The following is a 23860-nucleotide window of genomic DNA, read 5'->3' as shown; positions in this document are numbered from 1 at the left end:
GATAACTACGTTCTGCCTCCACAGTCATAGGCAGTGGTGCTTCTGAACCACACAAGGCAAAGGTGCTCTTGTGCTCAGATCCTGCTTGAGGGTTTCCCATGAAACAGTGCTGGTTGGCCACTGTGAGAACAGGATGCTGCACTAGATAGGCTACTGGCTCTTCCCGTGTTCTTGTGCTCAGGGTGAGGCCCATCCATCTTACCAGGTTTCAAATATTTCTTGCTCAGAGGTGGGCACTGTGAAATAATAGGATAAGGCAATACTTGCCCATGTGGTATCAAGAGATGCTGCACCAGCCAGCACAGCTGGGGTGGCCTCTGCCCCCTCCTCTTTTGCCAGCACCGCAGATGTACAGTGGTACCTCGGGTTAAGTACTTAATTCGTTCCAGAGGTCCGTACTTAACCTGAAACTTTTCTTAACCTGAAGCACCACTTTAGCTAATGGGGCCTCCTGCTGCTGCTGCGCCGCCGGAGCACGATTTCTGTTCTCATCCTGAAGCAAAGTTCTTAACCCGAGGTACTGTTTCTGGGTTAGCGGAGTCTGTAACCTGAAGCGTATGTAACCCGAGGTACCACTGTACTTCTGGAAGCCAGCTTCCCAAAGTGCCATGACAAAAGGAGGAAGAAGAATGGCAGGGTCAAGGTAAGCTTTGGTGCTGCGCTCTGGTGTGAGACAACTGACTTGTGTGACCAGAGCACGGGAGCCAAAACGGGATGTCCTGGTTTGGGATCAGAAGCTGGGGTGGCTTCTGACCACCTGGGCTGTCCCACTTAAAATGGGACACTTGGAGGGCATGGACTTTCTGCAGGCAAATCATGCCTTCTGTCATAGAGCTTTGACCCTTCTTCCCCTGTTGTTTCCCTGGTCAAATATTAAAGGGCACCAGGTGATCCACAGGCACAGGCTACAATGTGGAATGGCAGGCCCAGTGGTAGAGTGGAGCGGAAACACAAAGGGAGCACAGCTCTGGGACTTGTACAGAGCAGGGGCTATGATGTCATCTTCAGGCGCTTCAGGCTACCTACCACCACCTTCCTTGCCACAGCAAAAGAATGGGCCAACAATGGAGTTTCCAGCTTTGTTTGTGATGGATTAGCATAAGCGAGGAAGTCAGAGAATGAGGAAGAGAATCTTTCCTTTCCTTCATTGGCATCCTTGTGCCATGCTAGCCCTCTAAACAGCAACACATCTATGCAATATTGTTTGCATTCTTAATTAAAAGCTAACAGTTGCATCCCAGTTGGCTGAAGATCTTTTGCTGGGGCTGAGTGTGTTTTACAAGGTGAACAGTCAACATCAGGCACCTGTGAGTTCAAAGATTTCTCCCAAGAACACACAGGATTGCAACCATGCTGCTCCTAATATTTTGCATTTTTTGTTCTCTAGCGTTTGTGCAAGTGCTTCCTATACTTTTGGACCCTCCTTGGGGCAGAGGCCATGGGGGCAGTCATGATAAGCTCTTGCACTTCTAGATTCACCAATTATTCATTCGAAAGGCAACCCTAGATTCCTTTGTCTCTCTTCAGTCTTTTGGGGTTATTTTACTATTGTTTATCCAGCACTTTATAATTTATCTAGCACCATCTGTACCCATAATGCTCATAGTAGCATAAACAACGCATATGTCCTTTCTCCAGGGACTTTGTCATCTAATTTTAGACAGTCTTGGTGGATGGGGGTGAGGGTGGGTGTAGACAAAAGAAGTGAGGTGTGCATGCAAAAAAAATGAAAAGATCAAAGAAAAGTAAAATCAGTTTCATTTACTTAGCTTTTGTTTCAGTAGGGGAACAAGTACTAAAAATGTATGACTTTATGATGCACTGAGAGACGTGGGAACAAGATGACAAGAGTCCTGGGGTGGTAGAGCAGACGGTGCCACAGATCTTCAAACAGCAGATCAGATGTACCATCCCTGAATGCTCATTTTGCACTTAAAAAAAAAAACAACCTTCTATGTAGACTGTAGGACAGCAAGGAGCTAGGACAGAGCAACTTGCTGCTTGCAGGGAATTGGTTTTGTGTTTACCTAAAGGTCACAGGGATGCAGGTGGCACTAGGGATGTGGGTGGCGCTGTGGATTAAACCACAGAGCCTAGGACTTGCCATTCAGAAGGTTGGCGGTTCGAATCACCGCAATGGGGTGAGCTCCCGTTGCTTGGTCCCTGCTCCTGTCAACCTAGCAGTTCAAAAGCACGTCAAGTGCAAGTAGATAAATAGGTACCACTTTGGCGGGAAGGTAAACGCCGTTTCCATGCACTGCTCTGGTTCACCAGAGGTGGCTTAGTCATGCTGGCCACATGACTCAGAAGCTGTATGCCGGCTCCCTCGGCCAATAAAGCAAGATGAGCGCTGCAACCCCAGAGTCGGCCATGACTGGACCTAATGGTCAGGGGTTCCTTTACCTTAAAGGTCACAGGGCAAGTGATACCCACCACCTGCCTACCTCCTGAAGATGCCACACAGTCCTTCATCTCCCACCTGGCCCCTGGCCCCAGAGTCTCCCATCTTAATTTGTGGCACGCGTGGACCAACTTGAAGCCCAATGAGCCATGGACAAGGTCTATTTTGAGGAGGACTCTGGATGACCATATAACTGGGGGAATAGGAATGCCTTTAAGAGGGTGCATCCCAACTGTTATATATTTTGCAGGAGGAACTCAAAAACATACCATAAATTTAGATTTACACAAATAAAATACTCTTAAATTATTGTTATTTTTTGTGGTGAGGAAATGCACTGAAACATATGGGGCAAATGGATGATTAGTGGAAAGACTATGAACATCCTGCAAGCAAATCAGGATAAATGCTTGTTGTCCTCTAACCACCCTGCACACAAAAAATAAAGACTGGCTATTGTCTGATTTCCGTGTTAGCTTTGTATAAGCAAACCTGGATGAAATATTGGACAAGCAGGTTGTCTAAGGAAGGCATCAGAAAGCCGGAATTATTTTGGGAGAGCTCAGGGTAACAGCAGACTTGGAAGAGCGCAGATTTGAAGCAAACAGCTGATGGGCGTCATCCTTAAGCAACATTTTGGGGGCAGCAGGTTGGTGAAAGCTGTTGAAGGGGAATGACAGAAAGTGGGCACTGAATGTGGACACACCCAGGAGGGGAAATATAATTCAGTACACAGTGGATGCAGTTTAGAAGCTGCACATGTAATACGGAACTCCCCTCCCCCTTATTTTATTTTATTTTTTGCAGGATGTTTCTCAGGCGTTGCTTCTGTTTTTGCTGTTGCTGTCAACAGAGGCTCGTGTATGAGGAAAGCCATTTTGCAGACCCTCTGCAAAAGCAGGTGGCTGTGTTTTGTGGCATCTCCGTCTCCCTTTCCTGCATGGGGGGGCAGGCGGCTGGGGGAGACAGACTGGAAGCCAGCGGGGCTTGCTGCAGAGCAAACCTTTTATTGGTGTCTCTCTCTTCTGCTGGCCCCGTGGGTGGCTTGAGTTCTTAGCAAGTGTATAATGCAAGAGGCTAAGTGCCTTGGACTCCTCCGGGCTCTCTTGCTGTAATTAGCAGTGACGAGAGACTTGATGAAAGATCGGGGAGACGGAGCCTCGTGGAGCACCAAGCAAGTTAAGCGAGCAGCCACAGCTTCGGCGGAGAGACAGCTCCCACCTGTGGCCCTCTGGTGCGGAAGAAGGAAGAGCGAGCCGTTTTTAGAAGCTGAGGAGAATTCTGCAGAAGCTCTTTGGGGAATCTGAAGTGCTACAACTTCATGCAAATGCCCTGCCCTCCCCCACTGGGAACAGTTTTCATGTCACTTAGGGACATAGGAAGTTGCCTTATGCTGAGTCTGACCCCTGGTCCATTGAGCTCAGTATCCTCTGCACTGATTGGCAGTGGTTTCCCAGGATTTCAGGCAGGTGGAATCTCTCAGCCCCACCAGGAGATGCCAGGGAGTGAACCTGGGACCTTCTGCATGCAAAGCAGATGGCCTGTCGTTGAGTTACTGCCCTACCCATCATAGGAATCTGCATTCTACTGGACCAGATCATTGGTCATTCTAGCTCAGTTCTGTCTATACTGAATGGCAGTAGCTGCTCAGGGATTCAAACAGGATTCTTTCCCGGCCCTATTCAGAGATGCTGGGGATTAAACCTTTGCTTTCCCACATCAAGACTTGGGGCAACTTGATAAGGCGTGTCCATAAAGAGAATCAGCAGACGTGACACATTTCGATTATTGTGTGGTACATTCGTAGTGGGCCTCTGCCACTTCTGGCTGTGTGTGTCTGAATGGTACATCTTGCTTTTTTAAAACAACAACAAACAACAATCCTCCCCTCCGTTCAGACAACTAGCCCATCAGGGAAAAGTTTTCTCCCTTGTGTGCTAGCTTTTCAAATGCAGGGATTTTGGTGATTAAGTAAGATGTAAACATCCACCGACATTTCATCTGTTTTATGACCTGTTCTGCACCAGCAGAAAAATGCAGTGGGAATGAGGTGGTAAAGACCTGAGATGATAGAGCCAACTGTACAACTTCATACAGAAGACTGAATAGACCCTTTCTTTCATTGCCTACTCTTTCTCTCTCTCTTTCCTCGTTTCCAGATGCGGACTACCAGGAAAGTGTCAGTCTGGCCGGTGGCCTTTGTGGGCGGCTTGCGCTACGAGTCGCCCAAAGTGAATGCTGCCGGAAAGGTCTACGGGTGGAAGACAGTATTTGACCCTCACCGGCCTTTCGCCATTGACATGGCAGGCTTTGCTGTGAACCTCAGGCTCATCCTCCAGCGACCTCAGGCTTACTTCAAACTGCGAGGAGTGAAGGGCGGATACCAAGAGAGTAGCTTGCTCCGGGAGCTGGTGACTCTGAACGACCTCGAGCCAAAAGCTGCCAATTGCACTAAGGTACCATCTTCCTTCCAGATGTTCTACGTCCAGAACTGTTGGGGCTTCTTTACCCAAGGTCTCCTCTGGAGGAAGCAAACTACCCCAGCCTTGTGCTTCTATTTTGGCGGACTTCCACAGGTGGCTCTTCACCTCTGGTTTGGGGGACCGCTGATTTGCTTTCATGTGCTCCCAAAGGCCAAAAACAAACCAAAAAAATTATCTTTTTGCAGTTTGCACCACAGCCTGAGGCTGGGCCTAAGCCATAAGACAAGGGCAAAAACCCATGTTTATGAACCACAGTGTATGTGACTGGCAGGAGGGAGGCCTGCCTTCTGTTCCACAGGCCAGTTGAGAACACCTCTCTTGTAGAGCAAAGTGCTCCTTCCATTTTAATTGAGATGGGGGGGGGGGACCCTGTATCAAAAGTTGGGAAAGGGGGAAGGAGGAGGGTCTGCCCCACAAGCCAGCAGAAATCCTTTCATCTTCCATAAGCAGCCCTGACTCCCGTTTCCAGACAGCCAGGCCATCTTTCTTGCCAGGCAGTAAAAGGAGCTTACAGCTTTGAGCATAAAACGGGATCGATTGAACATGCAGTTCATTGTCATGGCAACAGGACGAGGTGAGGAGCGTCAAGAGGAAGAGCTGAAGGGGAACGGGAGGGTTTCTCTCCAAAGGGCCACGCTGGTGGCAACAGACAGAAAGAGCAGGGGGAGAAGGAACCTGTAAACAAAGGAGTCACTGGGCACAGACCTTTGCTTAGGGAGGGAGTTTGCCGAGTTTGAGAATGGAGCCCAGGGAGGTTACGCTCCTGCTTGGCAGAAAGCAACATTTGGTACCTGGCATCCGCTGCTCATACACCTGCAGCCAGCATGATGTACAAGAGGGGGCGACAAATCCTTTTCAGCCTGTGGAAGAGTTTAGAGAGCCAAGCAAAGGGACCTGGAGGGCCGCATTCTGCCCCCAGGCCAGAGGTTCCCGCTCCTGCTATATGAGAGAGAGAAATAATACAGAAATACATTCCTCCCTGTGTGTGCAACATTCCAATTCATTTCCGGAAGAGACTATGAGAGGAGTCCATTTTATTTTTAACCATAGACACACTGCCAACCAAACTCTTGTTTCTGGAGCAGATCTTGTTGATAAGTCTGCCACTTTAGGGAAACTTGCACCAATTTTCTCAACCATTACTTGGACACAGGTAACTGGGCTGGTCTGCACTGCAGAACACGGACAATCTTAGCAGCTCAGAAGCAGCAATCTGGTGGAGAGATGACTGTGAGTCTCAATCTGGTAACTTGAATACAATAATGGGTTCAACAGATCTTGCACTTGGAGTGACGGCATCTAATGCTAGAGACCAGCAGGTCTGAGCACAATTAAAACTCCACTAGAGATGGATCAAGTCAACTTGATCTGTCAGATTGTACAAGTGATTCAGGTACAGGAGAGATAGGCAGCTGGTGGCTCAGTTACTCAGTTCAGCCCTCAGAGACTCCCCCCCTTTTTTGCTCCACATCTGGAACTGAGAAAACAAGGGGAGAGCAATTTGCCAAGCATCTGTCAAGGCCCCAAATAATGGCTAGCAGTACATCTGGCTCATTGGGTCACCAGTTGCACAGATCTTGCCTAGCCTTTGGGCAAGCTTACATGGGAATGGGTTCAAGGAGGGAATTTTCTCATACCTCCACTGAAAATGTAGCTGGTGTCTCTACAGCAAATCATACGTCACAGGAAAATGTAAGGGCTGGCAAAAAGATGGATAAGCCCAAGGATTGTGACTGTTGATAAGACAAGTGCACAGGTCAGTCAGCAAGTGTGCTGAAGGATGGGGTTATTGCCCTGAAACACGATGCCATAAAATGGGTCATTTCTGCCCACGCTCCATTTCCCTGTCTTATTGGCTCACAAGAAACAGAAGAGGAAGGAGGGGAAAAAAACCCATAAGGCTTTTCACCAACCTACTCCAAGGTTTTGAGACTTGTGGAATTTGAGACTTAGCATCTGGGGGATTTGGTTAGTTGTGCTGCTGGTTTGATAATGTTCAGGTGATAGAGATCTAACTTCTTTCCTCCCTTCTTCTCATGCAGATCCTTGTCTGGCACACAAGGACGGAGAAACCCGTGCTGGTGAACGAGGGGAAAAAAGGCTTCACAGATCCAAACGTGGAAATCTGACATTGTGTTGCAAAAAGAGAGAAAACAAATAGCAGGTATCATTTTTTAGAATTCCTACATTCACAAACCATTAGCTGTGGGTCTCAGTTTCACCATCTCCTTTGTAATGTTTAGCACAACTTAGTTTTAAAAAGGTGTGTTTTTCACCCTGCAAGCTGCTTTGAGACACATGGGGGAAAGCAGGGTACACATTTTTAAAAACATAAATATATATATGGTGTCATTCGGCCACAGTGATGTGTTTTCCCATTTGCTGGTTGGTGAGGGCGGGGAAGGAAATGCATAGCATTGTGGCATTATGGTGGTACGAATTGTTAGAATATGGCAAAAAGCTCCCATTTTCATTTAGAAACATCAAGGTTCGGTTGAGGTGTCATTCTAGCCAAAGACTTGATAAAATAATACTTAAATATAAGGTTTGGTCAGAAGCAAAAGAACAGCATCCTGCCCTTGAGAGGCAAATCTGTGACATTCAAGCTGATGTTTTAATCTGCAGCCTCTTCCCTCTCGCGAAGTCCCTGAGCCAGCCAGCCAGCCAGCCTCCAAGAACAGCCTGGATATGTCGAATAGACTGGCTATTCAGCTCAGTTACTCTCAAACTGACCGAAACTGCTCAGACTTACCTGAACTTCCTCATAGACTCTTGAATGAAGAAGGAAAACAACACAACTGACCCTCTGGAGACAAACCAGTTTTGTTTTTGTTTTTTTGTTTTAAAGAAAAAGCACAGAAGTCATGGAGTTGGCATCACTTTTGGTCCAAAGTGCAGAGCCTCGCAGGTTGTGCGGATGGAAGGCAAGGACGATGAAGGCAAAAGAATGCCTGCCCGGGAAGCTCCCTTCAGGAGTCAAGGATCAGACCAATGGGTGGACTTCCAACGGATATTGATAAGGACAATGGTTGCCATTTTCACCCTTGATGGATTCCTCTCTCCCGTCCCCATCCTAGCAGGCATGAACTACATACTTGGGCACAACCAGGGAAAACAGATCTCTACTTTGAGAGGAACACTGCCTTTGGCAGTGGCACCTTTGCTCTTAAATTATATTTATTATTCTGTAAAAGATGGCAGCGTTTGGCCATGATGTGGGGAAAAGGGAAGTAGAAAAAAAGAATGCTAATTTTAAACTAGCAAATAACCATCTGGGCCCCTTTCCTGCAATTCGTACCTCTCTCCCCTGCTCCAAGAGGACTGAAGAGGTTGTGTCCTCGCCCCCCGCCCCCGGTCCTGGCTAATGCTACACAACCTAGATCAGTGCTTCCCAATTAGCTAATTACTGAGGACCCCTTATTTTTCAAAAGCCAAGCCATGGACCCCCTACTTTTGAAAATTTTGATAACTCTGTGGTAGTTACTTCTCCAAAGCAATTTCTTGAACAAAATGTGCAGAGGATTTTAGTTATACTAAGAAACACGCTAGAGCTAAGAGATATCTGTTTTTCAACGTTGTAATATATCAGCAGCTAAGCATTGCAATATTCTGATATATCATGATATCTGAAATTGGAGATCAGGCATGGGGATGAGGGAAGGAGCAGTCACAGAGATCAGATGGGGGGGGAGGAAGCAGAGTCACCTCTACCACATGGCTTGGGGGGAGGGATTGAGGATGGGGGTGGCACCAGCAGTGGCACCAGCGAAGATGCACATCCACTGTGGCTGCTGCTGTTTTCCTGCTGACTGAGAAAAGCTGCTCCACCTAATTGCCAGGGGAAGGTAGTGCCACGGTGCCTTGAAGGGAGGGTGAGTAAACATATGGGGAAAACAGCGCCTCGCAATCCACTGCCCCGTTTTCCCTCAGTGTGAGGGAAGGCAGCTCAGATCAGCAGTGTTATCAGCTGAGATCATTGTGCGATATTGGCAGTGCTTTGAAGTTGGTTGCCCTGCTCTCCCTAACGCGAGGAGTGATATATTCCTGCATATTTCCGGGCAAAAATTGTTACCGCGGTGTTATTTCAAAATGGATTTTGGCCAATATATTGAAAAATCCCATGGCTCTAAAACAGACCATAAAATTTGTGGTATTGCCATGCAAAAACAACATAAATTTAGTTGAGGGGGGCAAGGGATGAGGCCGCGGCCACGGACCCCCTGGGTGCGTTCCATGGACCCCTGAGCCCCTAATTGGAAACCACTGACCTAGATCAAGGCATCTCTGACAGACTTCCTTTGCGGATCATTTGCCTGACCCTTCTAAGCTGGGTCTATCTCACTGCACACATCACTCAAGGCATCAGGTTTTCCCCATATTCGTGTCAACCTCAAGCGGGTTAGGATAAGGCTTGTGAGCTGATCACCACCACCACGTCCCCAGCAACAAACCGTACAGTAGAAGATATTTCCCAGCAATGGGCTGAAAATAGTTTTGATCCTGCTTGTAACTTTCTAGGGTGTAGAGAGAAAAATGGAGGAGGTTTCTTCATATCACTAGTTTCTTGCCAAGGGTCTTCAGAACATAATGGCACTGATTTTGGGTGCATCCTCCAGTCTGTTTTCCAACTTTGTGAAGTTGAAGCTACTCCATTTGGAGAAATGAGTCACTGTCCTACCAACATGTCTGCCCATAGGCAGCCGAAGGGGGGAGGGCTCTGCCTGACAATGACTCTGGCTCCACTTATTGCTGGCCTCCCTGCTGTTCTCCCTGTCTCAATGGGCATCCGTCAATGCTGCTCAAAGCCATGTGTGATGCTTTGAAAACCACTGAACTGGCTGACCTTGTGAACAGGGGTGGCAGATTGGGGAAGCTATTTCAGCTCACCCCTCATTTGATTAGACAAAAGGAAACCTGTATTTATGTTCTGGGCATTGCACAATGATCACATAACCCTTTGGACCAACTTGCCGCTGGATTTCTGGCCTATATATGTTGGTCATCAAGTCAAAAGGCAAATGAGGGCCAGGAAGACACAGGCCAATGGCAAATATTTAGTTTGTTAATCCTGACAACTTCAATGCAAATATGCATGTTTTGTGGTGGAGGATTGGTGCAAACACCTTTCAAGGCAAGCCAACTTAGGTCTGTACCACTTCAGATTTAGAGGTGTGGGACCCTAAACAAAACAATACAAAACAAAAACCTCCCTGCATTTGGCAAGCTGGCACATTGGGGAGTCGGCAACACTGAATTTTTATCTCATGTGTTTAATGTCCTACATGCAGGGACAGTATTATGTAGAGGACTGCTCAACCATACCAACATACCTCTATACTGAAGTGCTACAGTACAGAGTTCCATAGATCAAAGCATTTTTTAAATGCTCTGGAAATAGGCAAGAACAAACATCAGACTGTGGTGCCCTGTGGCACTAATGTAGACCACTCCATTTCAAAACGTACTTGTTACCATTGTTCAAAAATGGGCATTTTTGCAGCACAGTCTTGCTTTTGCTTAAGCAGGATACATTTCTGTGTGGCCCTTATATGAAGGAAAGTTGGCCAAATCTCAGTGGAGATAGGTGTTCCTTTGCCTATCTCATACAATGAGAGTTAGAAGTACGGCGCTTTATTTTTAAGACAGATCAGCTGGTTGGTCTACCGAAAAACAATTACCTTTCTTAATTTGTTTCTAAATTTCATGCCGCAAAGGCCAGCAGAATCCTCAAACAATTAATGTGAGAAATGAGTGGCAGGTTTTTTTGTTCCTTGGGTCTCTTTATTCTGCCTGTTGGAGCCAGTGTCACAAGGTCAGAGTGAATCAAGAATCATGGAAATGTACTGACAAGTCAGGGGTGTTCTGATCTGCACTGGGGTGGTGGGCTGATTTGGGGAGCAAATAAAATGCAAGTTTTTACTTATGTGCAACTATTGCTTTTCGAGAGAAACAAGTCATAAAAAGTGGGGGGAACACAACACGTTTATCCTCTGACTATGCCTCTCTTTGAATCTGCTCAGATGAAGCCAGTTCAACATTGCTCCTGCATTGGCCAAAGATCAGCAGCGAGTGCTGGACTCCAAACACAGCAGAGCCCATGGCCCTGGACTATAGACCATGTCAAATTGAAAATGAGGTAGGGCTCAGCCACCAAACACACACAAAACCCCTGCGCAAAGAAAACTGGCTTCTTCCTGAACATCTGATTTTCTACATGGAGTGTATTTGGGGAATATCTGTATGGCTGTTATGTGGGAACGACAACCAGATTTCTGCACCTGCTTTCTAAAGTGGCACAGTCCAGGAACAACTTGACCAAATGGTCTACAGGCAGTTCGTATTGGTGCTAAGAGTTCCACTTCCTGAATTACAGAGGCAGATTCCCATGACTCGGTGTAGCCCTATTTATGGATGGTCAAATAGCCATCCATACTATGGGGTGGGGAAGAGTTGGGTGATGAGAGTAGGAGGGGCTGTATGGAAAGTTATCTGTGGCTGAAATGCATTGCCCTGTGGATACAGACTGTGTTAATCCCCTGAAAATGTAAAAGACCAAAGAAAGATCCACCCATTCTGCCTGCCCCTTCCAATTTTCTTCATAAATACATTCACATACAAGGTGCCCTCGCTGTCTCTTCACTTTCCTTTTTTAAAAAAAAAATATCAAAATGATATTTTGTGATGGTATTTGATCTATTTCAAAAGCACAATGGTATCTCTGCCACCTAAAGGAAAATAACACTGTACAGGAAAATGCACTTTTTAAAACCCTTAACCCTAATTAGCTAAGATGCATAGACAATGTGGAATCAAACTGCTCTTTGGACTAATGACAGATCTCTATACAGTTCCTTATATTTAAAATAATAATAAACGAAAAGGCAAGTTTAGGGTGTTTTTTTCCATTTATGGCACTATTTATCAAAAACAATCAACTGGGGGGGGGGGGTGAAACAACAAACAAGCCTTTAAACCAAGAAGGCTCTTTTGTTTCCAACTATGAAAAACTCTGCCTTTTAAAAAATTTTATTTTACTAAAATCCAGAACTCAACAGTTGCGAAATCTGAACGTCCAGCTCATGTAGGCTTCCCCTCTGCGACGAGGAGCCCCTAGCCTTCATAAAATTAAAACACAGCCCAGATCTAGCTTACAAAAGGTGGGTGGGGAGGAATTGAGAGGCATTTTGCTTAATTTTTTTTTTTAAAAAAAACCCACCAGATTTTAGATTTTACAACGCAGGAGTTGTTTCCAATGGCTGTCCTCTCCTATTTGCATGTGTCTGTTTTATTTACGGCAAAACAATAACCCTGCCAGGCTGCAGCAAATCATGGAGAAAATAAATAAAGGAATCAACAGGATGCATCCCAAGGAACTCCCATCCTTTTTGCTTGTTTCTTGCAAAGTTGCTCTTTGTTGACAGCGGGGGCTCGGGCCTTGGACACGGATGCAAAAACAGGGGCACGTTGGCTCTGAGAGCTGGGATGGTGGCTGGTGCTTTGAGTGAGCAGCAAGAGGTCCAGATGGAGGATGCTGGGTTTGGTTTTGTTCTTCTTCTTTTTTCTTTTCTTTTTTTTTTACAGCTGCACTGTCTGTTCAAATTTTAATCCAACTGTATTTAATTTCTTAAATAAAATTAAATATGGTTTTTAACAGCCCAGAAGCCCCTTGAAATCTCTCACGCCTGCGGTCGCTGGGGAGGCAATGCTTAGGAAGGGAAGCGGAGCCAGGGGGCTGTGGTTAAATGGCTTCCTGAAATGGCCTGACCCAACCAGCAGCTGGGAGACCGGGTGCCAAATCCCATTTTTTCTTAAGCAGCATCTGGGAGGTTGGGTGCCAAATTCCCTCCTCTTTTTTTTCCAATTTGGAGCAGGGGAGAGGCAGCTTGGAAAATGCAGTCTGTTGCAAGCTACCAGCAAGAGATGTCATCCGAGCAGAAGGGAATACTCCCCAAACGGTCACTAATACGGGTTCTTGGTTGCGGTTGCTGCAGTGTTTGATTATGAACCATGAAAGATGAAACTGAGAAGCTTTTGGGCGGTTTTTGAAAAGGGTGGGGAGAGAAGCAGGCCTCCAAAAAAGAGTGTGGATGAAGCATTACACCTTTTCAGAGTCTTCCCTTTTTAAGGCCAGTGTTCCAGCTACAAAATGCAAAAATGCCAGGTGTCCCGGCTGCAAATGCAGTCCGCCTCTCCCTTGCATTGCCTTCTCAAGCTAAACATCTGGAAAGAAAGGGGGGGCACTGTGCTGCAAAGATGAAGCATCCGCTCTTTCAAGTTGACTCTCCAGATGTCCAGCGCTGCTAGAGCCGCACACTGGTGCCAACAGGAGCCAGAGAGGTATTCTGGTTGCAGAGAAACACAGGCTCTGACTCTTATGATGCAGGAGACAACCCTGAGGACTATGCAGAAAGCAGCCCTGTTTGCAGCTTCTGCACTGCAACAGGGATGGGGAAGCTGCAGCCTTCTGCATGTTGCTGAGCTCCCAACCGGCCCCTGTGGCAAGGGATGATGGGAACTGTAGTCCAGCCATGTCTGGTGGACCACAGATTCTCCCCAACCATCCAAGTTAGTATAATTCCAGGCTGCACCACTCCATCCTGTGTCTAGGGTGGTGGTGGTGGATATTTCAGAAGGCTTCCCTGCGTGGCAAATGTCTGCGATATGGTAAAGAGAGAATGGTTAAGCTAGCTACTCCCAGCTGCCCATGTTTACCACATGCAGGGAGATTGTTCAAAAAATATGGCACGCACACACAGACCCCTGAATTCTGAAGTGGTACAGTCTCCACCACCACCGTTTGGTGAAGTGTGTAGATGGGCTCTTAAAGTTTCCCACAGCCGCCTAAAGAGAGAGCAACAGTTGATATAAATCCCACCCTCAGAATGCTAAAACTACAGGATCGCTGCACTAGTTCCCAAGACTGTATGTGTGGACTTTGATTTTACTGAGTGCATCTCTTTGCTAAAACATCCCCCTCCTCTTTTCCTCAGTCTCCTTTTGGGGCTCTTCAAGATCTGCCAATTGCGTTACATTCACCATTGTGAGGGGGGTGCCCCATGGCAATGACTCGGTGCTGTGTTTCTAAGGGACGCCAGCAACTGGGGGCATGGGGAAAAGCCCCCCACATCCATGCTTGTCAGTGGCTGCAGGAATTTGTCGCAGGGCTGTGGAGGTTCTCAGTGCAATGGCAGGGATCCACCTAGGCAGGGGCCCCTGGAGTTACAGCAATAGTGTTAGGTGCTCCATGTCCCCAGCGGCAAGAGTTCTTGGCACCCTCTTGTTCGAACTGCAACTGAAAGCATGCAAGTTCATGGCATGCTGCGAATGTGGAACCTTCACCCACTTCAATATGGCTTTCACGGGACTCCCCACCCATGGCTGGCATTTAAAGGACCAAACTGAAAGCAACTAGTCGGGTGCCTTTCGGGTTAACAAGAAAAGATGCCTTGGCTGGAACTCTTAGACTAATGCAAAAATTGTGAACAGTGCCATCCTACCCAGCCAAACGACCACACTGGGAGACTAAAAATGGAATAGTAATAAAAAGATTCCCTTTTCTTCACAGTAAGGAGGTCTTCAATTGTCTGAAAATCCCAGCAGACGAGCGGAGAGGTCGGCTACTTGCAGGTGTCAAAGAGAACAAAAAGATGTCCAACTCAAGCCGAATTGTTTGTGGATCAGCGTCTTGAATCCAGTGGATCCTTGACGGGCCTTGCACACTGATCCCGCAGAGAGATTCTCCACATTTTTTGTTCCAGCCAGGGCAAGAGAACCAGCAGCAGAGCTGAACTCCTCTAGGGAAGGACTCCTAGATACGTTGGAGTTTCTCCCTGCTTCCAGTGTTTGAAGCCAGCCTTTTAAATTCATCGACAGTGTGAGCATTCAGCAACCAGACTCCACCCACGCCCTGGAAATTCATCGATGGAGACGGGGGGGGGGGCACACCTTTCACAAGGATTTGGAGGAAGAAGTGGAGCCTTCCCTGCATCCAAGCCCTCCCTGCCTCCCTCCCACAAATCCATTTCAGACGCATGCCCTCAAATGAACCAGCTGGGGTGGGGGGTGAAGCAGTCAGGGATAAGCCCCCCACCCCCTGTCCTGGTTCAGCCCACATACTGGCTCCGTCCGAGGAAAGGCAAGTCCGTGGACTGGATGATTCGCCCTGCAGCACGCTCTTCAAAAATAATGATCTGAGAAGGAAATGGAAAGAAAAGGAACAGTTTGACACAAGTAACGGAATACTCTTGACTCTGCATTCATACAAAGTAGTAGTTGTTGTCATTGGCATCTGACAAATGAAAGGCGTATCTGCTGGGATCAGTAAGAGCTAGAATACTTCCATGTGGTTCATGTACTTCTAAACTTTCACAAGCACATTCCCCACATTTTCCTCAGGGACAGTGAAGTCATGGTGAAGGGTAGACAGGCCAGCGTTCTCCTCCTCCCATCATTCCTTGCAAACTCTATGCATGCCCTGGAAGCAATGAACCTGGAGGTAATTGGCTTCTCTACGGCATTGATCACACATAAGGAAAAAGTACTTCTGCAGATCTAATTCAGGTGCCTAGGCTCTGAAACCTGGGTTCAAAACTTCACTCCACCATTAAACTCACTGAGGGACCTTAGTCATAGTCTTGCAGCTTAACTTCCCTCAAAGGGTTGATGTGAGGACAAATAAGGGAGGAGGGAGAACCATGTGTACCACCTTGAGCTCCTTGCAGGGAGTGTGGGATATAAATGCAGTAAAAGAAACCAGCTTTCTTTTGTGTTGTTCGCACACATCCTTTTGTTATAGGGCACATTTCTCAGATTTACACCCAGAAGCATAAAACATAAACAACCACATGAACTAAGAGAGTTCATAATTCTTCCCTAATTAAGAGTCCACTCCTAGCCTTCCATGCTCCTCTGCTGCTTCAGCAACAAAGGATCAACCTTTTGCGCAAATGCTAATCACATGCCATAGATATATTTTTTAAAATGTGAGCTTAACTCGGAGCTGTTTTTTATCATGCACACTTCCCCTTTAAAACTGTTTTTATTTTATCTGCACTTTGATCACTATGACTATATCCACGAGTTTTAAAGTCCTGCTTTCGTTGCTGTTTTTAATGAATATATTCTATACTAGAGATACTTTTCGATTAAGCGGTATACAAAATATTGCTAAACAAATACATGATACCTGACCATCAGCCATTTTGGTAGGGCTGATATGAGCTGCAGTCCAATATCATCTGGAGGGCAAGGTGTTTGACCTACCCCTGGTATCTGCCAAGGTAGGTTATTACAGGCTTTGTGGGCACCAGTCGGGCAACTCACCTCATTGTGCCCTTGCTGGAGCCATGTGGCTGGGAGGTAGAGTGTCCCTTGAGGACCAATTTTCCAGTAGCGACCAAGGTTCTGCCCATTGACAAAGACGACACCTTTGCTCCAACCCTAGGAAACAGAGATGGGTCAGGAGTGCAGTAACAGAATATGTGGACATTCTAGAATGCAGCTAACATTTCTACAGATGGCCTAGGCAAATATGGGGAAATGGCAGAAAACTTTCACCACCTCCTTCTCCAAACTTGATGCTGCCATAAAAGAGCCAATGTGGTGCAGTGGTTAGGGAATCAGACTAGCACCCGGGAGACCAGGGTTCAAATCCCCACTAAGCCACAAAGCTCACTGGGTGGCCAGTCATTGCTTCTCAGCCTAACCTACCTCACAGGGCTGTTGTGGGTAGTAAATGAGGATGGGGAGAGTCCTGCATGCCACCTTAAGCTCCATGAGAGAAAGGTGGGATATTAATGCAGTAAGTAAGTGAAAAAGGAAAAAGGAAATAGTTATAAGGGTGCCTACTCAGCTAAGCACCAAGACCACTTGGGGCATGACTGGTGCCACACTTTCCTATTCCCACTGCAAGAATAAATAAAAATGCATTTACATGTTTCAGAAACTGTCCTAGAAAAGTGGAAGCTTTTAGAAGATTTATCATCAAATCAAACCTAGATCAATTTTCTGTTAAGCATACTGTAGAGCAAAAATATCAACTTAAGGAGTTTAGAATGTGAATACAGTGGTACCTCAGGTTACATATGCTTCAGGTTACATATGCTTCAGGTTACAGACTCCACCAACCCAGAAATAGTGCTTCAGGTTAAGAACTTTGCTTCAGGACAAGAACAGAAATTGTGCTCCAGCGGCGTGGCGGCAGCAGGAGGCCCCATTAGCTAAAGTGGTGCTTCAGGTTAAGAACAGTTTCAGGTTAAGAACAGACCTCCAGAACGAATTAAGTACTTAACCTGAGGTACTACTGTACTAGTTTCTCCCTGCACCTCACTCCCACATCCCTCAAAAAAAGGTGGTGAGAACGTCTCACAAGATGATTTCATGTGGAATGCACAACAAATTCAGTTGTCTGTTCCTCTGAATGAGGCTCACGGTGTACAATCCAACCAGCTGCAGCTAATAATGTTCTAATCAGTGCACAGCAATGGCTTGGATGTGCATCACAAAAAATGCATAGATTTCCAACAATACGATGATAGTGTGGAAGGCGAAAACATGCAGGCATAAAGGAACAGATTCTGCACACCTCTAGCTGTAGCGGATACACAATTCTTGCTGCCAAGGACCCTGTTGTCTAAAAAGAAGCCCAACGGCTCATCAACAAAGGCCCTTCTCTCCAGCATCTCTTCTTAAGGCCTCTGATCCAGCAACTCACCTCTAGCTTCAAGAAAGTGTCCTGAGGCATATGTTGCACCTGAAGGGTCCCTCGGAAGAACGCTGGGCCCATTGCGCTGTCAGGGACGGCGCTCCAAGGAGTGGTCCCACGTAGGCTGCGGGGAGAAAGCAGATGACGATAAGAAAAGAAGAAGCTGCATCCCAGGATAGAGAATTTTGGGGACCAGTTTTGATGCCGGGAGAGCCTTACTGGTTGGCAATTTTGCCTTGTGAATGCTTTGAGGCTGCATCCTGGTTCAAGTCCACTTTGGGAATCTGAGATCCAGCCACACATCAAAGGTCACAAACATCCTCTTCTTCACCCTGCCCCAGTCACCCCCCAGCACACTAAAAGGAAGTCACAGAATATCAACTTTTCCACAGTTATATGAACTGGCTCTCATTTGGCTCACAGCAGCAAAAAAACAGAATTTGGCTCAAGCCCCCAAGAGCTTATGCTAAGTATCTGGGGGAGCAAGAATTGGGGGGGGTGATGTGTTCTCAAAAGTTAAAATTGCTCTTCCTTGTACTATATGAGGAAATTTCAGGAGGGCAGAATGGAAAAGGGACATAAAGATACCATCTTATTATACCAAGTCAAAGTATGTTTCCATATAGCCCAGTCTTGCCCACTATGACTCGCAGCAGCACCCCAGGATTTAGGTACATGCCTTTCCCATCACCTGTCATTTAACCCTTTAAAAACCAATACCTCAAGGTAATCACCTTTCCCCATATCAAGCAACCTGGACCCTGCAATCGTCACCTGGGGCCCTTCTTTGTGTGCCCCATCTGTAGAAGTCTGTAGGGTGAGAACATGAGGCTAGGCCTTTTCAGTGGTGGCTCCTTGCTTCTGGAATGCTCTCCTCAGGAGGCTTGCCTGGCACCATCATTACATATCTTTAGGTGCCAGGCAGAAACATTCCTTTTAACCAGGCCGTTGGCTTTTAACTATCTGTGGCCGTTTTGTGTGGGTGCGATGCTTTAATACAGGGTTTTCTTGATGCTGGTTTTAACATATGTTTGTGTTTGTTTGTTTTTGCTTAAGATATTGTAAATCACTTTGAGCTGCTGTGGCAAAAACCAGCAACTATTAAATTAGTAAATAACACCAACGCTATGGAAGCAAAAGCTCTGAAAAGGCTCAATATGGAGGCCAAATGGCCGACATATTGGGAAATTTTGGAGCAAGAAGGAGATAAATTGAGATTGCAGAGTTTTGAAAAATTAAAAAATAAAGTGAGAGATTGGCTCCACTACTATCAGATAATGGAGGCATATAATTTGGATAAGAAAATAGGCTTCCAAGTGGAAAAGTCAAAATTAGAAACAGAATTGTTAGAACCCAAAACTAAAAATTTGTCAAGAATGTATAACTTGCTGTTGAAATGGAATACTCAGGATGAAACGGTGAAATCTGCTATGATTAAATGGGCACAAGATGTTGGACATAATATTATGTTCGCTGACTGGGAACAGTTATGGACCACAGGTATGAAGTTTACGGCATGTAATGCCTTAAGAGAGAATATCATGAAAATGATATACAGGTGGTACATGACCCCAGTCAAGCTTGCAAAAATTTATCATTTGCCCGACAATAAATGTTGGAAATGTAAAGAAACTGAAGGTACATTCTTTCACCTTTGGTGGACGTGCCCAAAGATTAAGGCTTTCTGGGAAATGATATATAATGAACTGAAAAAGGTATTTAAATATACCTTTCTGAAGAAACCAGAGGCCTTTCTCTTGGGCATTGTCGGCCAACTGGTGCTAAAGAAGGACAGAACTTTTTTCATGTATGCTACAACAGCAGCAAGAATACTTATTGCAAAGTATTGGAAGACACAAGATTTACCCACTTTGGAAGAATGGCAGATGAAGGTGATTGACTACATGGAATTGGCGGAAATGACCGGCAGAATCCGAGACCAGGGAGAAGAATCGGTGAAAGAAGACTGGAAAAAATTTAAGGACTATTTACAGAAATATTGCAAAATTAAGGAACTTTAGAAGGATGTTGGATAGAAACTAAGAGGTTTTTAGCTGTAATGCTTTAAGAGATATGGGGGGGGGGGGGAAAGGTTAACAATTGGGTAAAAGATTAATGGTAAGGATTTGCTGAACCAACAAATGGAACTGGAATACAAAGAGGGGAGGTATGAGGAGGTCCGGGGAAATAAGAGTAAGGAAGATAGGTTATGGAACATTATTGTGTTTTTAACTGTTTTATTTTGTATGTTTTTTCTTATTTTCTACTTTTTTGCTGTACTTTATACTTTTTTCTTTGTTTTGTATAATTTTGTGAAACTTTAATAAATATCATTATTAAAAAAAAAAAGTAAATAACACCAACGCCATCATAGCCAGAAAAAATCTCCAAGGATGGAGATCATGTGTGTGTGTAGGATGAAAAGGCTCCTGTTCGAAAGCTGGCTGGAATACACCACAACATCCTGCCGCAGGTTCCATTTGCTTCTTCTGTTGCAGTGAGGGCTAATTGCTGAGTAAGAGCTGCAGGAGGGGGAGTGTTCGGAGAAGGCTTCAACAACTGGCATTTCCATGATGCGGCAACTCCCCACCACCTGCCTCCAAGGTAGGCAGCAGCTTTCAGCCCTCATCTAGCCGTGTTAGGGTTTCTAGGCACTGTTGCATTGGCAGAGCAGGACAGCTATGAAAAATGATCGCCTGCATCCCTCCTTGCACAAGGAATATTCAGCTGATTCGTATATCCTGCGACAAGCAAACCCTCACCGGTTTGGTTTTGTTTTTTCTCTTTACCTTTCCCATTTCTGATTCCCTCCGGCTCACACCTCCAGGTTGCCACCTTGCTATCAAGAGCAGCCCCAGTGTGACCGCTCAAGAGATGAGATGAGCAGTCTTTCAAGATAGGCAACTCCACCTCCCTTTTCTCACCAACCAGGAACCCCAACCTCAAGGACGGCAGGCGAGATGACTGCACGTCTACGGAGAGACGGGGAATGCCAGTTCGCATTCCATCTAATCCCTTCCAGCTCCCCGGGGCTGTGTATATTTTCTTATTAAAAGGCCCCTTTTACATGCCCGGAGGCGACAGCGCTGTAACAAACTCCAGGGCCCTAATCCAATAAAGGGGCTTTTTTCAGATGCGCTAAGTCGTCGTCGGCAGCAAACTGGGAGATGCTCTGTGAGAGGTGAGATCGCTGGCTCAGCGGGATTGCTCCTCTGCCCTATACGTCCGCAAAGCAAGCAGGTTTTAAATGGCTAATGGATCATCTAGCATAGTTCTGGAGAGAAGAAAATTGACTGGGGCCTGAGTTCTGTTCAGGATGATCCACACATGCTGCGTGGGTGGGTGGGACTTCTCTGAGTAAGAGCTATTTTCCGGGAAGAACATTCAACATTGATCCTGTGCAACTCTCTAAGGACCAGGGGTGTGTGTGTGTGTGTGTGTGTGTGTTTTAAAACAATGGTGTTTTATTTTTATCTGCTAAGCCAGGTTTTGCCCACCTGGTGCCCTCCAAATGCCGTGAACGACAACTCTCACCAGCCCCAGGCAGCAAGGTAAAGCCTGTACGTACTAAGCAATACACACTGTTGTGTTGTATGCAATACAACAGTGGTAAGGATATACTCTGTGTGCAATAAAACATTTAAAATATCAATAAAGGTCCCTGCTTTCTGCCACCAGGGCAGGCCTGAGCCGGTGGCAGAGGCAGAGCTTCTGTGGCCGGGGGCGAGGCGCCTCGCAGCCAAGGAGGGTGGGCAGCAGCATTGCAAACTCTCCTGCTCTCCGCCGCTGGGTCAGACCTGACCTGGTGATGGAGCCGCTGCAGCCGAGGAGGGCTGCTCTCTGCTGCTCCCAAGGCACAGCTCTTTCTGATGTGGAGCCAGGCTCCAATGAAGGAGCCTGCTGTGGGGGCGCCTGTTTGCACCCCCTCTCAAAATTGTGCCCGGGGCCACGGCCCCCACCCGCTACGCCTCTGCTCCTGTCCATAGAAATTAAGTACAGCAAAGAGTCAACTAGCCTGAATTCTTCCTGTTTAATGCCTGCTTTTCTGCACACAGCGAGCTTTATTCAGGCATGCATTCCTTCCTTCCCAAAATGCCAGAATCTGGGAAAAGTCTCACCACTTGATCCTGCTTGCTGCATACGTTGCCCTAGGTGCCATGGATTGTGCACAAGGCAGGACTCCCCAGAAAAAGCAGGATCAAAGAAGACTAGAAAGGGAATGCAAGAAGAACACAAGAAGAGCCTGTTGGATCAGGCCAATGGCCCATCTAGTCCAGCACCCTGTTCTCATAGTGGCCACCCAAATGGCTGTGGAAAACCCACAAACCAGATCCGAGTACAAGGGCCCTCTGCCCTCCTGTGGCTTCCAGCAACTGATTTTCAGAAACAATACACGGTCACAAAGCCTCTCTAGAGGATGCTATCAGCCTGCGTGGGATGATAAGCCCCTTTTGATTCGGGGGAAATTACTGGCCTGAAACAGTCACAGGAACAGCGGTGGCATTATTTGAGCTAAGCTCAGGACAACCACGGTTCAGTGCTGCGCGCTCTGGCACCCCACAAAGAGATTTCCACCTTCTTTTTATCCTTTCCGAAGAGTCAACACCTGTAACTGCAAATGACTCTATCGGGGAGAGGAGGCTGGTGGAGCTGGCCCTGGAAATGCAAGCGCCTTCACAGCAGAAAAAAAGAAGAGAGAGGTGCAGCTAAACCACCTGCAACCTGGCAAGGGAAACAATCTCTTTCTGGAGAGCTTTGTGACTCAGTCGCCAAAGTTCCTTAGGGTCAAAAAAGAAATGGAAGACCCTCCCAACCAAAACAACCCTCGGATTTTAGCCAAGAAACCAGCTGCATTTACAAAACAAAAGCAAAATGTGCTTTGACCTGGGATCACACTTAAAAAAAAATGGAATAGGTGGTTTAGTGGCAGAATTTGGCGGGGGGGGCACTGATGGGAGCTGTAGTCCAAACTCTCTGGAAGGCAGAAAGTTTGAGAGAGGAAGCCAAGTGACAGAAAAGGATTTGCTGTTGCCCAGCTTTGCTGGCCACTGCCTGTGCCATTACTACCGAATTAGATGAGGAATTTGGCGCCTCCGACATTTCTATGGCAACAACACCTAAAGAACTCTATGTTGCTGACAATCTAGAGATATCCAGCACTAAATCTACATCTGGACCTTTGCCTAATGTTCCAAAAACTTATCAGAATGATCAACCTTCTCTACTGTACTCCTGGCGAGACAGGATGGACAGATCTTCCGTATTCGAAGCTGGCTCTTTGTTAGCCAGTGATCCACATTTTATAGCACATACCTCATTAATACTCCCACAGCCACAGATAGAACCAACAATCCTCCAATCAACCAAGGAGGGAGAGGGGGGTTGACAGTTAACGAAACACCATGAGACTGTCCTCCCCACTTGGGGTGCGGTTGGTTGGGTTTTATCTTCAAGGGATACTTACCCTATCAAACCTCCACCTCTTCCCCATACCATTTTGACCCAGGAGTCCTGGCCCAAGGATGATTTGTTATTGAGGGGATGTTACCCCTCTATTGGGGAGGCTAGTATGGGGTCTGGGATTTCCACTATTGAAGGGCTAGGGAGGAATGGCAGTGGGGCTAGAAATCTCTATCGGCGAAGGGTTTCGAGATGCAGTGATCCTCGAACCCCTTCCAATCTACGCCCCATCCCAAGGGATGAGGGTAGGGAGAGCAAGGATTACCCACCTCCGTCATTAGTGCTGTGCAATGCCAGGTCCATAGGCAACAAAACTGCCACCATGCGTGACTTTTTTGTCTCGCAGGGGATTGACCTGGCTTGCGTGACGGAGACCTGGGTACGGGAAGGCGAAGTAGTCTCCCTACATGAGATAACACCACCAGGTTTCTCTGTCCTCCATCAATCGCGGTCTGTGGGTTGGGGGGGAGGAGTAGCATTGTTAATCCGGGAGGATTGCTCTTTCAGAGCCCTGCCATCACCAGCGATCTCCGGCATTGAATGTGTTGGTCTCGTGTGGGGCACCAAGGAGAGCTTGGCTGTCTGGCTGGTGTACCGACCACCCAGCACACCGGCAGCCACCCTGTCAGACCTGCTGGAGGTGGTGGCAGGCTGGGACTTGGAGTTCCCTAGCCTATTGGTATTGGGGGACTTCAACATCCATGCTGATGCCACTCCCTCCTCACAGGCTCTGGACCTGGTGTCTTCCATGGCAACACTAGGGCTCTCCCAGTTTGTTTTGGGCCCCACTCATCAAGCAGGCCACACGCTGGA

General features: G+C 46.8%; 2 protein-coding genes and 1 long non-coding RNA gene across 9 annotated transcripts in view; 1 reads left to right on the top strand and 2 right to left on the bottom strand.

Annotated features, from left to right (window-relative positions):
• Positions 1-12082, top strand: part of B3GAT1 (beta-1,3-glucuronyltransferase 1) — a 67539-nt gene extending 55457 nt beyond the window's left edge. For 3 of the 6 annotated variants that reach the window (XM_080983660.1, XM_080983663.1, XM_080983658.1), the window contains 3 exons: positions 4561-4857; positions 6927-7048; positions 7510-12082. In XM_080983660.1, coding sequence (XP_080839786.1) covers positions 4561-4857; positions 6927-7013 — 384 coding nt within the window. In that variant the 3' untranslated portion in view covers positions 7014-7048; positions 7510-12082. Of the gene's footprint in view, positions 1-4560; positions 4858-6037; positions 7049-7509 lie in introns of those variants that run through there. The other 3 variants (XM_080983659.1, XM_080983662.1, XM_080983661.1) reach the window with 3 other exon arrangements.
• Positions 5902-6929, bottom strand: LOC308464420. Its single transcript, XR_013980033.1, has 2 exons — positions 6798-6929; positions 5902-6097 (listed from the first exon to the last, which is right to left on the bottom strand). It is a non-coding gene; the product is annotated as an uncharacterized lncRNA (long non-coding RNA).
• Positions 12083-13002: 920 nt separating the features above from the next.
• The window catches only part of GLB1L2 (galactosidase beta 1 like 2), a 70570-nt gene continuing 59712 nt past the window's right edge, over positions 13003-23860 (bottom strand). For both annotated transcript variants that reach the window (XM_080983468.1, XM_080983469.1), the window contains exons 18-20: positions 17597-17711; positions 16207-16323; positions 13003-15074 (exon numbers count right to left, since the gene is read on the bottom strand). In XM_080983468.1, coding sequence (XP_080839594.1) covers positions 14988-15074; positions 16207-16323; positions 17597-17711 — 319 coding nt within the window. In that variant the 3' untranslated portion in view covers positions 13003-14987. The remainder of the gene's footprint in view (positions 15075-16206; positions 16324-17596; positions 17712-23860) is intronic.

This window comes from Podarcis pityusensis (genome assembly GCF_964106645.2).
Source record: "Podarcis pityusensis genome assembly, chromosome: 15".
NCBI lineage: Eukaryota > Metazoa > Chordata > Lepidosauria > Squamata > Lacertidae > Podarcis > Podarcis pityusensis.
The sequence above is the reverse complement of the archived record's forward strand: the minus strand, read 5'-3'. Positions and strand labels throughout refer to the sequence as shown.